At 56.6% G+C, this 18,993-nt stretch overlaps 2 protein-coding genes across 3 annotated transcripts in view; both read left to right on the top strand.

Moving 5' to 3' along the window:
* LAD1 (ladinin 1) overlaps positions 1-7,319 on the top strand; it is a 15,995-nt gene extending 8,676 nt beyond the window's left edge. For both annotated transcript variants that reach the window (XM_073884541.1, XM_025855230.2), the window contains exons 2-10: positions 60-197; positions 1,372-2,185; positions 2,707-2,811; positions 3,651-3,694; positions 5,263-5,335; positions 5,441-5,578; positions 5,923-6,009; positions 6,278-6,349; positions 6,674-7,319. In XM_073884541.1, the coding sequence (XP_073740642.1) occupies positions 60-197; positions 1,372-2,185; positions 2,707-2,811; positions 3,651-3,694; positions 5,263-5,335; positions 5,441-5,578; positions 5,923-6,009; positions 6,278-6,349; positions 6,674-6,679 (1,477 nt within the window). In that variant the 3' untranslated portion in view covers positions 6,680-7,319. The remainder of the gene's footprint in view (positions 1-59; positions 198-1,371; positions 2,186-2,706; positions 2,812-3,650; positions 3,695-5,262; positions 5,336-5,440; positions 5,579-5,922; positions 6,010-6,277; positions 6,350-6,673) is intronic.
* A 3,616-nt stretch (positions 7,320-10,935) lies between these two features.
* TNNT2 (troponin T2, cardiac type) overlaps positions 10,936-18,993 on the top strand; it is a 19,700-nt gene continuing 11,642 nt past the window's right edge. Inside the window, exons 1-5 of the mRNA XM_073884526.1 lie at positions 10,936-11,065; positions 15,362-15,413; positions 16,379-16,389; positions 16,494-16,508; positions 18,872-18,901. Of these exons, the coding sequence (XP_073740627.1) occupies positions 15,376-15,413; positions 16,379-16,389; positions 16,494-16,508; positions 18,872-18,901 (94 nt within the window). The 5' untranslated portion in view covers positions 10,936-11,065; positions 15,362-15,375. The remainder of the gene's footprint in view (positions 11,066-15,361; positions 15,414-16,378; positions 16,390-16,493; positions 16,509-18,871; positions 18,902-18,993) is intronic.

Raw genomic sequence — 18,993 nt, 5'->3', positions numbered from 1 at the left:
TGCACTGACCCTCTCCCCCGCAGCCTGCACTGACCCTCTCTCCCCCGTCCCTCCCGCAGCCTGGCCAGGCAGTGGACTCTAGAGGATGAGGAGGAGCAGGAGCGTGAGCGCCGGCGGCGGCACCGAAATCTGAGCTCCACCACGGACGACGAGGCTCCCAAGCTCGCCCAGAATGGAGACGCACCGGCTGCCCAGAGGTGCTCGGGTCAGGGTGGGGGGACGAGGCACCATTTCCCTCTCCCAGGTGACCGGGATGGACTTAGCTGCCCCAGACAGACAGCGTACGACAGGTTTGGCCTGCCTAGCCAATGTGATGGTCTGAAGATAAGCTTCCAGCTCCTCACCCTCCCTAGACTCTCGTCCACACACCAGTCCCCAACCTCTTCGGAAGCAGAACACGGGCGACTTGCTGAGATCACTTACCCAGGGAGTGGCAGGGCCAGACTTCTCGTCCAGATCTCTCAGTGTCTGGCTTCACCCTTTCCATAGCCCACGCTGCCTCCCTGTCCCCCTGACTCTGCGTGATTCACTCCTGGGGGGAGGGACACGCGGGCTACTCTCGCCGCCTAGATTTTAGGGCTATGAAGGAAAGCAGGTCCCCCGTGTGCCAGGGCGGTGGTGGGCACTCACAGGGAAGGAGTCTCATTTCACCCAGCAAACCTGGTTTGCAGATTGGGAAGCTGAGGCGCAGACAGCGAATTAACTTGCCTCAAAGCACACGGAGGGCAGGGGGTGAGGGAGGAAAAGAATCTCCTTTGGCTGGAGGCCAAGTGCTACAGGTTTTGGAGAGTCTCCTCATGTTACTCTTGTTCCCTTGGGCCTCCCCGGGGGGGAAGGGACAACTCAGTGTGTGACCTGGGCCGTGGCTGCCACGTGACTCACAGGAGTGCAGGGTGGCCTGTGGGAAGCTCTGGGTTCTACTCCCAGTTCCACTGTGCATTGTCTGGGTGACCTTTGACACATCCCTGAGCGTCTCTGGTCTTGATCTAAGCTCTGAGGGGCAAAGACTGCATTTATTCCTTTTGCCCGCCAACGCCCAGCATGGGGCCGGGCACCTATAGAGTAGCTGTTCAGTGTTTGTTGACTGGGTCTGAACATGGAATAGTTGGTCCTTAGAGAGGTTTATCAACTTTTTAAAAGCATGGAGTGCTTTGTTCAGATGATTTCCTGAAAACCCATATGTAAAGCAGGTAAAAGCGATCCTTATTTAAGTGATAGTTGGGGGGTGGGGTAGGCCAGTGCTCTACTTCCTCACCCCCTCCCTGGCAGCCCCAGAAGCTTCTCCACTGGATCAGTTCGCCCCAGGGTCTCTCCCACCTCTGATAGCCCCTGATTCTTATTTCCCACCCCATCTTCCATCTTCTGGCCTAGACTGCTGAGCGTGGAGGAAGCAGAGGTGCCCAAGCCACGAACCTCAGCCTCTAAAGATGAGGAGGATGACACCCAGGCCATACTCAGGACCCGGCAGGAGCGGAGGCAGAGGCGGCAGATAGTGGAGGCTGCACAGGCCCCCAGCCCGCCGGGGGCACAGGAGCCAAGGGACAGCTCTGGCCCAGGGCAGGCCAAGCAGCAGCCCCTCGTGCCCAAGAAGGACGGGGAGCTGCCACCTCGCCGGAGACTGAGCCGGGAGCGGCGGGGCCCCTGGGCCAGGGAGGAAGAGAGCTTGGCGGGCCGCGAATCCGAAGGTGGGAAGAAGGAGGTCTCAGAGAAGCCGGCAGTCTCGGAGAAGCCCCCCGTCCTGGGGAAGACATTAGTACTTGGGAAGAGACTGGTCTCAGAGGAAACCTCCATCTCAGAGAAGGCTCTGGGCCCTGAGAAAACATCTGTGTCAGAGAAGTCAATTCTAGAAAAAACAAGTGTGTGGGAGAAGCTGCCGGCCCCAGGGAAGACTTCAGACATGGAAAGGAGAATAGTTTCTGAGAAAGCATCGCTCTTTGAGAAGTCTCTGGTGTCAGAGAAGACCCAGGCCACCGAGACAAAGCTAGCCCCAAGGAGGGCGGCCGCCTCAGGGCAGCCCCAGGCAGGGGGGCAGCCGGCCTCGGGGGGAAGCCACCTGCCCCCCACCACAGGGCAGAAGGGAAGGGCCCTCCCTGAGGAGAGCCCACCATCCTCAGCCAAGCTGGGAGAGCAGGGGGCGCCGGACCCTCCGACTGTGGCTTCCCGCCTCCCGCCCATCACATTCCAGGTCGGCAGTGCCCCTGCCCCTCCCAGCCCTGCACATGCCCCTTTCATCCTGCCCCAGGTGGTCTCTGGCTTCCTCACTGTTTCCTGTCCTCTCGCCATGAGGCTGGCTTGGGCTGTTTCCTCTCCCTCTACCTGCTTCTAGTCTCTGTCAGAACAGACACTAAAGCAGGGGCCAGCCGAAAAGGGCATCAGCTGTGTGACAGAGAGCACAGCCACCCTGCACCCCATCCTCATCCAGGGTCTGGATTTCAGGACACCAGCAGCCTTTTGGGAAGCCGCAGGTCCTTCCAGAAGTTCTGCTGGAAAGCTCTGTCTGGTGGCCCGGCCCCACAGAACTGTGTCCACCATCCCCACGGCAGAGGCGGAGAGGCGGGAGTCCCCAGAGGAAGGCATAGGACTGTTTTCTCCACCCCCCCCTTCCTCCTGCAGCTCCTGGGATGAGCCGGGCCACATGGGGTCCCCATGGCGGCTTGGGCTTTGGGCTTCCCAGACCTCCTGTGTGACACTCCCCACTCCATCCAGGTGAAAATCCCCAGCAAGGAGGAAGAGGTAGACACACCCTCGCCCACCCAGACCACCTACAGCAGCTCCCTCAAACGCTCCAGCCCCAGGACCATCTCCTTTCGGGTGAGAGCCCAGGGCACCTTTTGTCTCCAGTCCACTGGAGGTCAAGCCGGGGAATTCAGCATTTATTACAGCATGAGGGCCTTAGGTTAGATATCAAGTGGATTCTTTGGCTTGAGAGGGGTTTTGGATTCCCGCGGGTGGCCAAGAGCCGATGACTTGGATTAACTGAAGGAGAGCAGGTTAATGACCCAGCAGGTGGGTGTGGATGAGATTGAGCAGCCCCACCTAGTGGGCAGGGCCGGAGCTGCAGGAAGAGGGCACCGGGCGGGTTCAGTGGCAGGGGCCCCACACCTGCCTTCATCAGTTCCTGATCTCACCCAGGAGGCTGGCACAGGGGGAAGGGTAGGGGCTGAGAGCAGTGGGGCTCTTCCTAGAGCTCCGTGCTCTGCCTCTGTTCCGGTAGTACAAGTTGTGTGGACTGGAGACTCTCATCTCACCTTCTGGTATTTACTCTCAGTTCCTTGGTTCGCTGGGTGGTTCATTCATTTTTGACTGACTGTGCTTTGTGCCCCTGATGTGTGCCAGGCCCTGGGGAGGAAGCTGGAGGCCTGGTGTTGATCGGGGTTGGTCCCTGCCTGGCAGGGTTCATGGGCAGTAGGGAGGTAGACAGGAAAATAGATGGTTGAGGTGGGGGGTGGGGCACAGGAGGGGCTTTTGACCCAGCCTGGTGGGTGGGGGCAGGTGTCTCCCAGACAAGAAGAAGGCCTTTAATGGAGGTTTGGTTGGGGGTTGGAGGAGGAGGAGGAGGAGGAATATTCAGAGAGGTGAGCCCTTACCTTGTGGAAGGCCCTGGCCTCCTTGGGACTCTCACTCATCAGAGCCTTTCCTTCTTGTTTCAGATGAGCCCCAGGAAAGACAACTCAGAAACAACCTTAACCCGCAGGTCAGGGGCCTAGAGGCTCTGGCTTTGTCTCATCTGGTCACATTCAGCCTACCTGTGTTGAGCGCCTGCCGTGTGTACTCCCAGGCGGGGCTGCAGGGCACCTGAGGGGAAGGTGCCGTCCTGGGCCAGGGCTCCAGGTCCTGCAGGGACACTGGACTGACACGAGGGTTGGAGGCCCAAGGAGATGGAACAGGGAGGGAAGGGATCAGGGAGAGCTTCCTGGAGGAGGCAGGGCTTGGGTGGGGCTCTGAAGGTAGAAGAAATTGGGGTGGAGAGGAGGAGGGCCTCTTAGGAGGACTATGAAGAGTACAGGGAAGGAGAAGCCTCTGCTTTAGCAGGCCTGATGATGGGGGGCCTGGGAATCCACATGTTCCATGAGCATCCCCGTGCCCCATAATTTTGATGCAAGTAGTTTAAGGACTGTGTTTTTTTTTTTTTTTTTTTAAGATTTTATTTATCTACTTGACAAAGACGCAGCAAGAGAGGGAACACAAGCAGGGGGAATGGGAGAGGGAGAAGCAGGCTTCCCGGAGCAGGGAGCCCGTCGCGGGGCTCAGTCCCAGGACTCTGGGATCATGACCTGAGCCAAAGGCAGACGCTTAACAACTGAGCCACCCAGGCGCCCCAGGACTGTGTTTTGAAAGAAAGAAACTGAAATGGGGTCTGAAAAGCAGTTGTGCTTATGTATTAGGAATTTCATGCACTCGTGCTGCGTCCATCTGCCCCTACGCATTTGTGGAGGCCGGCTGTCCTGGGCTAGGCCTGGGGTGACGGTGGCGGCAAGGGGGCCCACAGATGAATGAGATATGGCTGCTACTCTCCAGCATCTCACGTGGGCCAGTAAACATGCAAGAGCCCCTCAGCAGGGAGGTGCAGGGACAGGAACATGGCCCCGGAGTGGCAACAACAGCCCAGCCTGCGGGAGCCAGAGGATATGTCACAGAGCAATTGACCTCTGGGTGGGACTTGAAATAGAGGGCCCAGCAACAAGTAAAGGCACAGAGGGTGAAAAGCGTGAGGTATCCGGTTAACTGGCGCATAAGCATGTGGAGAAAGGGGTTGGGGCGTCGGGGGGACGCTGGTGTCAGGAGGGGAGGCAGGGACCAGACCGTGAGAGCCTTGTATCCTCTACCAGGGAGTTTGGTCCCTGCCCCGTGGCCTGAGAGGCTCGAGCTGGAAGGACAGGGTGGGCTTTGTTTGGGGTGGGAGCGGTGGCGGCAGGAGGGGGAGAGCTTGGGGTGGCAGGCCGAGGGAGCAAGAGCAAGGTGACTGTGGTGGTGGGGAAGGTGGGGGCGGGGGAGATTCAGACTTGTGAGGTGTGAGGTGGGAGTGACAAGACGGGGGAGGAATGGCGGATATTTCTGATCTTGGGGGTGTCCTGCTGAGTGGGATGTTTCTAGGGAGGTGAGGAAGGTCCCTGGACTTCTCTAGTCGATTTTCACCTTGGCCAAGCCATTAGAGTCTCGTTCGGTGAGGGAGGCCGTCTTCTCTTTGTCCAGAGGGTGGGTGGGCACTACTCAGGCTCCGGGCGGGCTGAGGGCAGAGGTCTCACCTGGTTTGTCCTGCAGCGCCAGCATGCGGCTCCCGGCTGGCACAGTCAAGTTAGGGGAGAAGCTGGAGAGATACCACACGGCTGTCCAGGTGGGCAGGGCTCCTGCGGAGGGGCCTCGGTACCTGACTGGCTTGGTGGGTGTGGCCTGGGCGCCTCACCTCTGTGGGTCAGCCATTTGTGTTCTCTGTTTCCAGAGATCAGAATCAGTCAAGTCTCCTGGCTCCTCCCGCACCGAGTTCTTTGTGGCTCCCGTGGGCGTAGCCAGCAAGCGCCACCTCTTTGAGAAGGAGCTGGTAGGCCAGAGCCGAGCAGAACCGGCCTCCAGCCGGAAGGTGAGGGGCTCAGGCCCATCTGGATGTTTAGGCTGGTTAGGCCTGAGGCCTCCAAAGGCAGAACCGGACCCTGGCCATACCAGAAATCTCCGTGTTTTCATGTGTCCATTTAGGCAGAACCTGCCATTGACTTGAGTTGCCACGCACGAGCCCATCTCCTTAGCTGTGCACAGTACTCCCTGCGGGGGGTGGGGGTGGGTTGGGGGCCTTCCCGGGTATATGTGGCACGTGCTGAGTGGATATGGGAGCAAGGTAGAATCGTGTCCTTGTGCCAGGGCCCTTTCTAAAGACACCATGCTGTTACCAGCAGCTCCAAGCCCTGAGATGCAAGCCTTTCTTTTCAGGAGAACTTGAGGCTTTCAGGGGTTGTGACATCAAGGCTCAACCTGTGGATCAGCAGGACCCAGGAGTCTGGAGATCAGGACCCGCAGGTATGTTGTCTCTCCCTGAGATCTCATGCTATGGGCCTTTCATGGTGGAGTGACCTGGGTCAGAGAGGGGTCAGCCCTGAGGGAAATGGAGATGTGCCTGGAGCGGAGACCATGTGGAGTAGGGAGGCCTAAGTCTATCACCAGGACGCAGAAGAGAGGAGGAGTGGGTCTGGGGTCTTCCCTCTCAGGAAGGGGAGGGGCCTGGGGAATCCCAAGCCCCCTCTGCAGTGTGCCTTACTCTGCCCTAACCCCCCATGTCTCCAACCAGGAGGTGCAGAAAGAGTCAGCAGCCACCAAGAGGACCCAGTGGGGAAAGAAAGACTCCTCCCTGGATGTAGAGGTGAGGGGCAGAGAGGGGCTGGCCCTGGGGAGATCCCGCCCCTGCCCCCACCCCCACGTCTCCAACTGCATGGTCCCAGTACCTGGAATGTCACGGTTCTGCTCTCAGGCTGGTTTGACCCAACCTCGAGAACACTGGTTGAACCCCTGAGCTGGCTTCTCTGTGCCCGCAGCTCTGCAAAGCCCCTTCACCAAGCAGGTTTGGGGTTTCTGACCACTGTGGGTGTGGGCCTTGGGCCAAGGGATGCCTTCCTGTCCACAGACCCCCTTGCCCTCTCAGCCCTAGGAGCCTCCTTGTCTTTTCTGACAGACCTCTGCCCCACAGGTGTGACGAGCCCTGCCAGGATGGACCTGCAAGTCTGCATCTCAGGGGCCCTCCCTCAGGCGAGGCCCTGCCACCAGCAGCATCCCTGTCTCTCAACCCTGCTCCCTCTCTGCCTCTGGACCTGGAGCCAGGAGTGTCAGGGAGACTCAGCCACCTCCTTCCCAGTCTAGCGTCTGGGGGCGGGTGTGCCCCGGCCCCTTCTCGTCCCACTGCAGGCACAGCGGGGGTGCAGCACCAGCTCTCATCAGCACCGTGTGGCCTCCATGTCCTGTCTGGAGGTGGCTTCCGGGCCCTGCTCACGTCCAGGGGCAGGGCGGTGCTGTCTCTGGAGAACTCCCAAGATTCCCCCTGGAGTGTGCCTCCATGTGCCTGTGATGTCTCTCCCTCACTGAGGCCTGGAGCCACACACTTCCGTCCCTGGGGCCTGCCTCCAGCTTGCTGAGGTCCGTCGGGCCAGATTGTCCAGGCGCTGCCCTGCGTCTTCCGTGTGCCCTGTCTCCCTGCTTCCTTTGCCTCTCGCTTCCTTGGCCTGCTGCTCGGCCAGGAGCTCGGTGCCATTTTGTGCACCCCTTCACCCTCTTTCTGAAAAAGCTGTTCTCAGGAAAGAGCTGATAAACTCATTCGCTCTCAGGTGTGACTAACAAGACCTTAAGAATGGATTCCTTCCTGGAGGACTTGCTTTGGAGCAGGGTTGCCTGCAGTGTGTGAGGAGGATTGTTGTGACTGGATGGGGGGTTCAGCTGTCATTTTCCCCGCTTTTCCTCACGTTGAGGTGCGCGGCCACCCGGTCCTAGCTTAGTGGCTTGGCGGGGGGGGGGCTGGGACTACAGTGCCACGCCTCCGCCACGCTTCCCCAGCGCGGTCTCCCAACAGCCTGTCCTCCCCGCTCCCAGTGTCGTGGCCCGTGTGAGCTTGGAGAAGGCTGAGCTTTCTGAGCATCTAGGACAAACCAAGCTCAGTCTGTCTGGTGCTCTGTCAAACCCCTTAATGCTGTAATTTAAAAAAAAATGTGTGTGTGTGTACACACGTGTGTGTGTATATACAGATATGGATATCCATCTATATCACACACAATTTATATACTCTATACTACACACACATTACACATACACTATATACACACACACACCTATTTTTTCTTTCCCCATTTGAATTTGATTAGAACTCTTCTTCCTGATTGCTCTGGTTTTACCCAGAACCAGCTGGGGAGGGAGGGAGGGAGGGAGGGAGAAGTGCAGAGCCCTCCCCGCTTCCACTTTGTCCTCTGTCCCCAGACATACCTGGAAAACCCCAGGGTTTCTCAGAACACAGCCCTTAAGGGCATCACCAGGCCTTAGTTCCCCAAGCTTGTGGGCGCTGACACACCAGCCAGGGACTACCAGCCTTGTCCCAGCCTCTGTGATTATGAATGAGGGCTCCTGTCTTGGGTCCTTTGGTCCAGGGGACAGAAGGCGCTCAGGGCCTCATCTGTGCAGACCTCCCAGTGATCCCAGGCTGGCCCATCTGCAGCCGGTGGCTGGTCCCGAGCCTGCACTGAGCTAGGGATAGTGGGACCTGGAGGGCCCGTCCTGCACCCCACTTACTCCCCCAAGGGCGGAAGCTTTTGCAAGAGCTCCACCTCCAGAATTTTGAGGACAAAACCAGCGTTGCCCAGAGACTCAAAGGACCTGCTGGACTCAAGTTTCAAACAAGGACCTAGGATTTTTGGATGCTCATGTTCTCAAGTTTGGGAAGTCTCCTGCCAGGTGAATTTGTTCTGCAGGCAGAACTGTCCTCACATAGATCTTTCTTGGGAGAGGCTCCCAGAAACCCTCCTCCAGAGTGGAGGCCTGGGTGGGGGCGGAGGGGGCTGGCTTGGGCTGGGGTGTCTGGGGGATCCTGGCGGCTACTTCCTCAGGGTGTTGAAACGCTTCACGCCTGCACATCCTCCCTGGGGTGACCATCAAGGACAGGCCGCAGGGGAGAGTGTTGGGGGACATGACCCCGTGACTCCCTGTCCTTTGCATTCATGCCTCCCTTCTTCCCTTCCCCCACAAAGAGGCCCTGACCTCATTCCTGGCAGGGGGACAGCCACCCGACAAGGAGACAATTACATGCACAAGATGATTTCAGCTGGGGACGGGTGTGAGGACAGAGTGCAGCATGCTGGTGACTGGGTGGCTCAGTGGGCAGGGGAGGACCCTTGGGGGAGGTGACATTGAGCCCCCTCTGGAGAGAGAAGTCCCCCTACCCACATACCTACCACCCCTTGCCTGGTCGACTCTTCTGCCCTAGTATCCTTGGGGCCCCACACATGCCCTGCTCTCTTGTGGGTCCTTAAAGTTGCAAGCAGTGTTCCAGTATATGCTTCTTCCAGTAAAACTCTGGGTAAGGACAGGGCACCCACGACAGGCTGGGAGCAGCCCTGCTGTGTCAAGGTGTGGCTGCTGGAAAGCGGCTGGATTTTCTCACTGCCTGCCTGCCCCCCTGCTTCTCCAAATTAAATCCCTGCTTTAGAACAGTTAGTAAAAGCCTCACATGGTCCATGAGCGCCAAGAACCTACTGGGTTTTTTCGGGGGGGGGGCTTGGTGATTTAGGTGCTCAGGTGCCTCTCCCAAGCATCTGCGCAAACAAATTATGGCCTTTTTGAAGGACTCTTGGGCTTACGAGGAACAGTAACCCACTGAAAGTGGCTCAAGTGAAGGGAAGGCCTAAGACAAGCAATCCCTAGATCCCAGGAGATTCCAGGCCAGGACACAAAGCAAGGCTGGGCCCCGGTGGGCTAGATAGGAGAGCAGCACCATAATGCCTTTCCTCCTCCCCTCAGGGACAGCCTGGCTGCTCCCTGTTCCAATGTCAGTCTGCTCCCCCCACCTGTCCCCCCACCTCCTCTCTGCTGGCCCATGTCCCCTGCTCCCCCAGGATGCTGTCTGGCAGGCCCGTGGCCTCGGCTCGCCCTGCCACAGCTCTGCTGGCCGCCTAGAGGGGCTCATGGCGGGATAAGCCTAGAGGTGGGGGCATCAGACCACTGGGCTCTGAGGCCACTGGGGACCATGGAGGGGACGGTTTCAGCTGAGTTGATGGGGCAAGAGTATGACAGCAGAGTTGGGGAGCCGCAAGTGGAAATCCCACATTCTCTCAAGAACGGTGGCGGTGGGCACAGCAGAGTAGCTCCCAAGGCAGCAGGACTGAGAAGAGAGTCCGGGACTGGGAGGCTTGGATACATGGTCAGGTGGGGGGAGGAGGCCAGGAAAGGGGGAGACTGGCTTTCTTCACACACGGAGAAACAGACAAGAGTGCACATCACTGATGGGCAAGATCTGGAAGGGCCGGGGGGGGGTTCAGAGCTCAGGGGCACACGGGAGGAGTGGGCCTGGCCCAGAGGAGGGATGTTCCTTCTTCAGAGGTAGGGGAGAGGCCTTGGAGACTCAGAGACATTGAAGGGGAGAGTCAGCTCGGACTTGCTTTCCGCCCCCAATTTCCATCCTGTATTGAGCCCCAGGATGGCTTGGGCACTGTGCTAGGGGCTGTGGACATGCAAGCCAACCACAAAACCCCTGGATCCTGGCCTACGGATCTTACAATCTAGTAGGTTTAGCAGATCGGGGTCCCGTATTCCTTCATCTTCAAGCCTTAGGGGGATGAACTTCAGCGGTCCTCATGGCCCCCTCAAACAACCCAGCTGCCTGTCTGAGGAGAACCATCATTCCTGATTAGAAGTTCTACCTTGTGTCTGACCCCCTGGAGCAGTTTTAGTTCCTTCCCAGTGAGGAGGGCTTGTCACATGGCTCTAGGGGGCATGGAGCGGACCCACTTTGCAGAAGTCCTCACTGAGGCCTGCCGAGCCTGCCTGCTCAGCCCAGTAGAAACAGCCAGTAGCCTGGAAGACGTCTTTCCCCATAGCATCATTTTCTGTGTAGCTGCAGATAAGCCCTTCCCTCTGCCCACCAGACTGCCCTGGCCCAGAGACTCATGAAGTGTCTCGGAGGTTGCCGTCTGCCACCCAGCTCTGCTCCCAGCCTGTCTTCCCAGGCCTGGGCCTCTGGCATCTGCTTTATCAGGATTCTTAAGAGGGCTAGCTGGTTTCTGTTCCATGCCTGCTCCCTCCTCTCTTGCCTGCGTATCTGCTCTGGTTTTAAATAGCTTATCTGAGCAGCTGGACAACCACATGGGCTTATATGGCGTGGGCTGCATGTCCCTTTAGCCCTGTCCCCGGCACCTGCCAAAATAGCAGCCAGCACCCCTCACGCCCCCGCCGCGTCTCTGGCTGCACATCCCTCCCACCGCAGGGCTTGGCTTACAGGGCCCCAGCCCACAGGCCTGCTTAAAGCCCTCTCCATCCCCTGCCCTCACCCAGTCCCTGCTGAGGCTGAGCAGATACCTCGGGATCTGTCGGCAGCTCCTGGTTTGAGGTAAGACTCGGGCACGGCTCGAAATGGGCAGAGCAGAGAGGAGAGGGAAGATGTCTTGCAGCCTGGCACCTTTACCAGAGTCTGCCTGCGTCCACACTGCGGGGATGTCAGAGTTGCTGGCGGTCCATGTTCCCTCCGAGAAGAGGACACACTTTAGAGGAGGTGTCGCAGGGATCAGACTGCAAGACTGGCGCAGTAGAGCAGCAGCGACCCTCTGTTCGCAGTTAGAGCCTTGGATCTGAGTCCCAGACCTGCCACTAAAGATACTGTGTAGCTGGAAAGTCTTGGGTGACTACCTTTCCCTCCCTGGGCCTCAATTTCTGTAGAATGGACGAGATAATCGCCAGGCCTCTGCCTGCTCTGAAGACAATGAAGCGCTAAGCAACAGGGTGTCCCCCAGATTGCTTGGCCCCAGCCCTCACCTCCAGGCCCGGGGCCCCCTGAACCTTTCCAGGCAGGTCCTTCTGGATTTAGAGCAGAGCAAGACTGCGGTCGTATCAGTCACAAGAGGGCCTGGTGGTCAAATTCTCATCTCTAGCAAGTCAGCAACTTGTCTTGGAAGCGTTGAGAAAGAGTACACGTGCAGAGGCAGGCAGGGACCTCTGGAGCAGCTCTGCAAGCAGACAGGAGACGTTCGTCTGACTTCCAGAGCCAGCACCACCCCCCTCTGCAGAGAGAAAGCACTGCCAAGCAGCATTTCGGGGGCTGAGGGGGAGAGACCCCACCACAAGGTCCTCTCATGGGCTGTGAGCCCAGCCCCGGGGTCAGAGTCTAGCTGCCCCCTGCCCCCAGGGTCTCTGCGAGTGTGACGCTTGCCCCACCTCATCCTGACATGCCCTGGAGGGACAGACCTTGCACTGGGTCTGGGAGTGACAGAGAAGGTCTTATTCCCTTGATTTTCAGCTTCTCCTGGGCAGGCGGAGCAAATGTCTACGGGAGTGATTGCCCGGAGTGTAAGGAATTTCAAAGCACATTCCGGGCCCTGTGCAGTTGGGAAGCCACCTGACCTCCAGAATTCCTTCTCTGACCCCAGTCTCACAGGGCAGGTCCTCTGAGCAGCTTGGGTTACCCACTGGCCCCCCTCAACCCTGTCCCCTAGCTCTCCTGGTGGGCTGACAGCTGCAGGCTTGGGAGGAGTCCAGCTGGTTGCTGGGGACAAGAGCTGAGGGATGGGGCCTACATTCCTCAGAGACTCAGAGACTTGTTTCTGCAAGACGGGAGCTTGAAGCTCGTCTAGAGAGATTAAATGACTTAGCTAAGGTCACACAGCAAAAACTGGGTTTTAAACCGAGATCTTTTTTTTTTTTTTTAAAGTAATCTCTATGCCAAATGTGGGGCTTGAACTCACGACCCCAAGGTTAAGAGTCTCCCGGTCTACGGACTGAGTCAGCCAGGCACCCCTACATCCAGATCTTTTGACCTTATGGCCATTGTTCTTTCTGCCTTGTATTGTTTTTGACTTACTCCCCCAGGAAGGTGACCCTGATCTCTTGGCTGTGAGGGAGTTTGGCTAGAAAGCGGTCTGTGGAAGCAGGTGAGGGTCTGGGTGTGAGGACACAGCTGCTTTGCACATTCTCATTCCTCGCCTTGCCAGGGTCCTGACTGGGTCTCATTCCAAAGCTGTAACCTCAGCCCATCCCCTGCCACTTCATCTCTCTTGCCTTTGGGCCATTGGCTTGGATGCCTCCTCTTGGGTGAATTCAAGCCCTTCCCTGCTCTCCATCCTCGCTATTTTTAGGAGTTGGATGGTGCTCCCAGGAGCAGGGAGAGGGCTCCAAGCTGCTCTTTCTTCCTCTGAGACCCCGAGCCATGGCCGGTGGCTCTGAGCTGGTGGGAGTGCAGGGCAGGAGAGGAGAGAAAGCTAGCGGCCACATGCCCCATGCTGGCATGCACAGCTCCCCTGAGAAACTTCTCGGTCCTCCCTGAGGTGACAGACTCCTCCCAGGGTGCTAGTCCTGGCTACTGCCCTGGGGCTTGGGACAGTGCATATCTGGGGTTAGGGGGCTATTCTCTTTGGCCACTCTCATCCGAAGACCCATTTGGAGATGCTCTGGAGTTTGGGTCTTTCTTCAGCACGGTGAGGATCCATCCTCCTGCATGACACCATTCACGTCTGCCATCTCTTCTCGCCCACCCCCATCCCAGGGGAGCCAAACCGTAGCTCAGAGTTTCTGTCCAAAGCTCTACGTAAACCCTCCCTCCCTGCCCCCACCCTACTCCTGCAGAGAGAGCTGGGGAGGGCCCTGCCTGGCTACAGGCGCGCTCGTCCTGAACCCAGCAGGACCGGGCATCTCTGGAGCAGGTTCAGATGAGCGGCCAGTGCGAGGCTCCCGTGGGCACTGGGTCTGGGGGAGTTCTCCACTCAGAGGGGCAGTCGTGAGCAGAGGCCCCTTCAGAGGCCCTCAGCCTGAAAGTGGCTGCCTAGCAGCAGACATCACCCCACCCCGCCAGAGCAGGGACTGTCACTGGGTGTCCTCAGGTGGGTGCCTGGGGCGCCACTCCAGAAGAATGTGCAGGGAGAGGTGGAGAGGGTGGTAAGCGGTGCTCTGTGGTCCTGTCCCTGTGGCTTGGGTCAGAAGTTGGTGGCTGGCATGCTGGCTGCTGGTGGGAAAGCAGGCAGGGGCACTCGAGAAGCCTCACTGAGGCGGCCGCCCTCACACCACCTTACCCCTCTCCTCGCTCGGGCAGATGGACAGCTTTCATGCTGCCCAGCTCTGGGGGGCGCCGTTCACCTCTCAGCCAGTGTGAATGGCGCCCCTGGGCCATGCGTTGCTGTGGCCCAGGAGGGTTGGGTTATAATAGGTATTCATCAGGGGTCTGCTCCGGGCCAGGTACTTTATTAGCTCTGAGCCCCACAGCCACCCCAGAGGAGGAGCCATTTCACAGAAGAGGGGACTGAGGGGGAAGGAGGTCACAGGCAAATGTGAGATGGAGCCAGGATTCACATCCGGATTTGTCTCGCCTCTCCCTGTAATTGCATGGAAATACAATAAAGCCTGACATTGCCTCGTGCCTTCCACTTTCCTTAATGTCCACTTACTCCTCATAAAGATCCCTGAGCAGCCAGGATGTGTATGCTCTATCTCCGTGGTTCAGAGGTGTTGAACAAAGACTTGCCCAAACACACTCAGCAAGCTGATGGAAGAGGATTCGAATTGTCCTTTCCTATCCCAGTTAAAGGAGTATCTCAGATTGAGTTCCCTGGGCAAACATTCTTTAATTGGAATTTGTATTGATCAGCGGTAGTTTAATGTGCAGTCCTGAGATGATACGGGTCCCATGTACACTTTGCCCAGTCCCCTCAACGGTACATGTGCACATCTGTGGTACGGATCACAACTAGGACATGGACTTCACTACAAACCATAGCCTTACGCAGACTTCCCCAACTCTACTTAGACCAGGTGTATGTGAAATTCTCTATGGTTTTAACCTGTGTAGGCTCATGTGCTCATCACCACACTCAAGATGCTAGACCGTTCTAAAACCACAAAAGTCCTGTGTGTCTTTTTAAAAATTTTTAAGTATTCTCTACACCCAAGGTGGGGCTTGAGCTCAACATCCAAAGATCAAGAGTGGCCTGCTCCATGGACTGAGCCAGCCAGGTGCCCCTCCTGTGTGCCTTTCATCACCATGCCCACCTTCCCTCGCCGCCTTCCACCCCCCACACAACCCTCGACAAGCACCAGTCTAGTCTCCACTTCTATAATTTTGCCATGTCAAGAATGTTACATAAGTGAAATCATGTGAATTGGCCCTTCCTCCTCCGTGAGGGTAATTCCCTGGAGATTCACCCAAGGTGTCTCGCGTATCACTGGTTTATTCCTTTTCATTGCCGAGACATAGTCCATGCTATGGATGTGCCACGGTCCGTTGAACCAATCACCCGGGGGGAACTTTGTGTGGTGATGAGCAGACCCCATGGAGGGGGGCTGCACAGCTTTGCTGCCTGAATGCCTGGCAAGGTTGTGGGCTGGAAAGGTTGAGAAACTATAGATACGTTGTTTTGAGAGTTACAGTGATTTGCACCAGAACAGGGACATTCCAAAAGGTCTGCCTGTTGAGGGGCAAGGAGTGAAATGGGCATCGGCTGGTTGCCCTTGCGGTGATGTGGGGGTTACTATCCTCCCCTGACAGAGGAGGACGCAGGCTCCTCACTGCAGGTCACAGGGCTGAGGAGGGGCGGGCTAGCTTCACCAGCCACCCCCCCACCCAGGGCCTCTCGGGGTGGTAGCCTGGGGCTGGGGAGGACGGGCTTCCCCTTCTGCCCATACTGACATTTTTCTCTTTCTGGAGGGAGAGCAGAGACCATGTCTGACATGGAAGAGGTGGCGGAAGAGTACGAGGAGTGAGTATCTGGAGCATCCTGTCTGGGGTGCTGGCCCCCTCCCTATCCCGCCCCTCACACCTGGTCCAGAAGCCAGCTGGGATGGGGAGGGGAGCAGCTGTGCCCGTTCTGGGGATCTGGCCTCTGAGCTGCGGATCCTGGGCTGACCACAGGCTGGGAGACTTTTGGAAATAAAGAAAGCCCAGCTCCCAGGGTCAGCTGGGGTCCTATCTGGCCAGGAGACTAGGAGGCAGAAGAGCTTAGAAGGTGTGTCTCCTGAAAACGGATCCGGAGACGTTCAGTGACTGTCCCGCAGCCACAGAGCTGATCATACCCCATAAAACCCAAATCAGAACTCACTGTTAGTACTTCACCTTGGAACCATATTCCTCCCAAAGTGCCCTGTCCACCGCTCTTGGGGACACCCTGGGGGTGGGACACTGGCAGCCAATCTAACAATGATCTCCTAGAGGGTGATGCTCACCAGGGAGGATGCAGAGGTATCAGGATATCAGGATACAGAGCTCCTACCCTCATGGAATTTGCTCTCCTATGGGATGTTAAGATGTCAAATGTTGGAAGTAATCAGCCAAGACAGGCCGGGCTTGGAGGGTGGGCTGTGGGTAGCGCAGGAGCTCTAAGGAGGGGGAGAGCAGTGGGGGCTGGGGTAGTCAGGCTTACCTGCGTCGGATTTGGATAGAGAGAGAAGGGTGAGGGAAGGGTGTTCTAGGGTACGGCCTGGCAAAGCTCAGGGCAGGGAGAGAGTTGTTAAGTGGGCAGATGCTGGAGAGACCAAGCAGAGGTTTGCTGGGGACCGTGGCAGGAGGCCCTGGATGAGAAGACTGGTGCCTTTGTAGGTGGGCCTAGGAGGGTGAGCTCCACGAGGCAATGAGGGAAATAAGGAATGGACTTATCTTCGGGGAAAGGCTAGTGTGTGCATATGGGGTGCGTGTGCGGTGTTACTGACAACATCTTTTGCACGGCAGGGAGCAGGAAGGTAAGCACAGTCTTGTGTACTCATTTGGATGAAGGGCAGCCTGGTTGGAAACTGACCCACCTCTTGTCTCCTCTCTTGCGGCCGTGGTCTTCTCTCCTGAGCAGAAGAAGCTGTGGAAGGTACGGAGGTCGGGCGGAGGGAGGGCCAGAAAAGAGAGATCCCGGGAATCCAGTATCCTGTCACTGCCCCTCACTCCCACCTGAGCCAAGATCCATGGCTCCTTAATGGGAATCAGTCCTAGCCTTGGTTGCTTAGGTCTTAAGCAAAAGGTTTAAACCTGTTGTCGACTGTCCATCATTTTGTTCACACAGAATCACCACTTTTTCCAATTAATTATTTTTTTTTAATTTTTTTCTCTAATTTTTTTCAACCATGGAAAATTAATGCATGTACAAGTAGCAAAAATAGAATTACGCACCCCCTGCCCCGCTTCCCCAAGTGCCCAGCATCTGGCTTTAACAATCATCAACTATGGCCAATCTTTTTTCATCTATGCTTCACCTCCCCTCAGTTATTTTAGAGCAGACATCCCAAATCATCCCCAGACTTCATATCATTTCATGCTTAAAGTTCAGTAGGCATCTCTAAAAGATAAGCACTGTTTAAAGAAAAACATAACCATGACACCATTATCAACCCTAAAAACATTCAGCTTAATCGTTTTTCAAATGAGATTATGGAAGTGTTCAGTTATCTGAAACATTTTAAAAAAGATTTTATTTATTTATTTGAGAGAGAGAGAGAGAGAGCACGAGTGGGAAGGGGGAGAGGTGGAGGGGGAGGGACAAGCAGATTCCCCAGTGAGCATGGAGCCCAACGCTGGGCTCAATCCCTGAGATCCTGACTTGAGCTGAAACCCAGAGTTGGAGGGTTAACTGACTGCGCCACCCAAGCGCCCCTCTGGAACATTTTAGATAAGCATGAAGACATCATTATCTTTCGAAAGTCCATTTTGACCCATAGACCCATTCCTACTCTGATCTGTTCTCACAATTCTTTCCTCAGCTTTATGCCTCATATCCCAGTGAAAGAACACCCTAACCTTTCTCTCTTCCTGAGTGCTTGATACATGGAAGTGACTAAGAGGCCTCACGCCAGTCCCCACCCAGCCCCTCAAGTGGCCCAGAATAGCCCTCAGTCCCCTCAGGCTTCTGCGCCCCAGGCGGGTTTCATCCTGCCCCTTAGAGGCTCAGCAAATTCTTAGAAGTATCATTTCAGCACACATCAGGAGAAGGGGCTCCCTGAAGGTCTAGGGAGAGAGCCAAGCGCTTCAGTAGCTCTCCCCCTTCTTCCTCATGCCTTCTGGGGAAAACGAGGAGCCTCTCACACATTTAAGTCTATTCTAGGGTGCCTGGCCAAAGAGTAGACACCAGAGCAACTCACGGGGAAACTGAGAGGGGCCACTGGAGTCACTTTGGTTTTCAAGGAACACCAAATTATGTCAGAAGCTCTCTGAAATATTTTTTGAATCAAAAATCTAGCTGGCTCCACTTTTTTGTTGTGTTCCCTGCATACACTCTCGATACGGTGAATTTTTCTCTGCTTTGGAGGACTTGCCGGCTCGTGAATTTTAGGGGGTGGTATTTGAGATACAGACCTTTGAATTTGGGACTAATCTGCCTGCTACACACAGTAGGCTTTGGCTGTGAATTAACAAAATAATTCTCTGCGGCGACGGTGGACTGAACTCCATGTAGCATCTGCCTTGCTTGCAATGAATGACCTCCACCTGCCTCCCACCTAGCTAAGTCCCTGGCTATAAATGGCCAAGAAGGAGCAAGGTCTAAATGGATGGCCACTGAGCCTACAGAATGGACAACAGCTTGTCTCTTCTTCCACGGGAGAAAGAGTACCAATTGCTGTAAGCTCTTCCTTTGGGCAGGTATTTGCAGACTGTGTACTGGTCTGTTCCCTCAGTGTTATAATGCTGTGCCTTCCTTTGACGGGGGCTACTCCCCTCAGCCAGACCAGGTACATCTGCCCTGTGCCGTGCTCTCCAGTGGGGCTTTCACAGCTGTGGCTCCTGGAAACTGGGGATGTTCTGTGGGATATCAGAGAGGCTCATTCAGGATGGGAACATGGGAGAAACTTGATGGCTGTGCATTGTTCCCACTCTGCTCTTCGGGGCCTCTGTCTCCGTGTCTGGAAGCAGAGCCGGGAACGGCCAGTTACCCCTTACTGAATGACTCCCAAGTGCCAGGTAACAGCTAGGTGCTGCATGCACGGTAGGTCATTTCATCCTTACGTCGACGGAGAAGGGAGGATGATTATTTCCATTCTACCGACAAGGCACCTGGGAAGCTGCTGAGAAGGGAGTTGCCCAAGTTGCTAGACGTGGTGAATCAGGAATCGGAACTGGAGCTTAAGTCCAAAGCTCACGCTCAAAACCATGCTCTGTCCCGGGCTCCTGTTCCCGTGCTTCTGCTCCCAGACTAACCCGTGTCGCTTCTCCCCTTTGCTGCGGTCACCCCCTGACTCCCAGAAGAGGAGGACTGGAGAGAGGACGAAGACGGTAGTACAACTTTTACTTTCCTGTGCTTTCTGCCCCCTGCCGTCCTGAGCCTGGCCCTGTTCTGGGGGGGCGGGAGCGGGGGGGGGGGGGGG

The sequence above is a fragment of the Callorhinus ursinus genome, unplaced genomic scaffold, assembly GCF_003265705.2.
Source record: "Callorhinus ursinus isolate GAN/ISIS: 27379988/994484 unplaced genomic scaffold, GSC_fseal_2.0 scaffold57, whole genome shotgun sequence".
NCBI lineage: Eukaryota > Metazoa > Chordata > Mammalia > Carnivora > Otariidae > Callorhinus > Callorhinus ursinus.
This window is presented reverse-complemented; position numbering and strand designations above follow the sequence as displayed.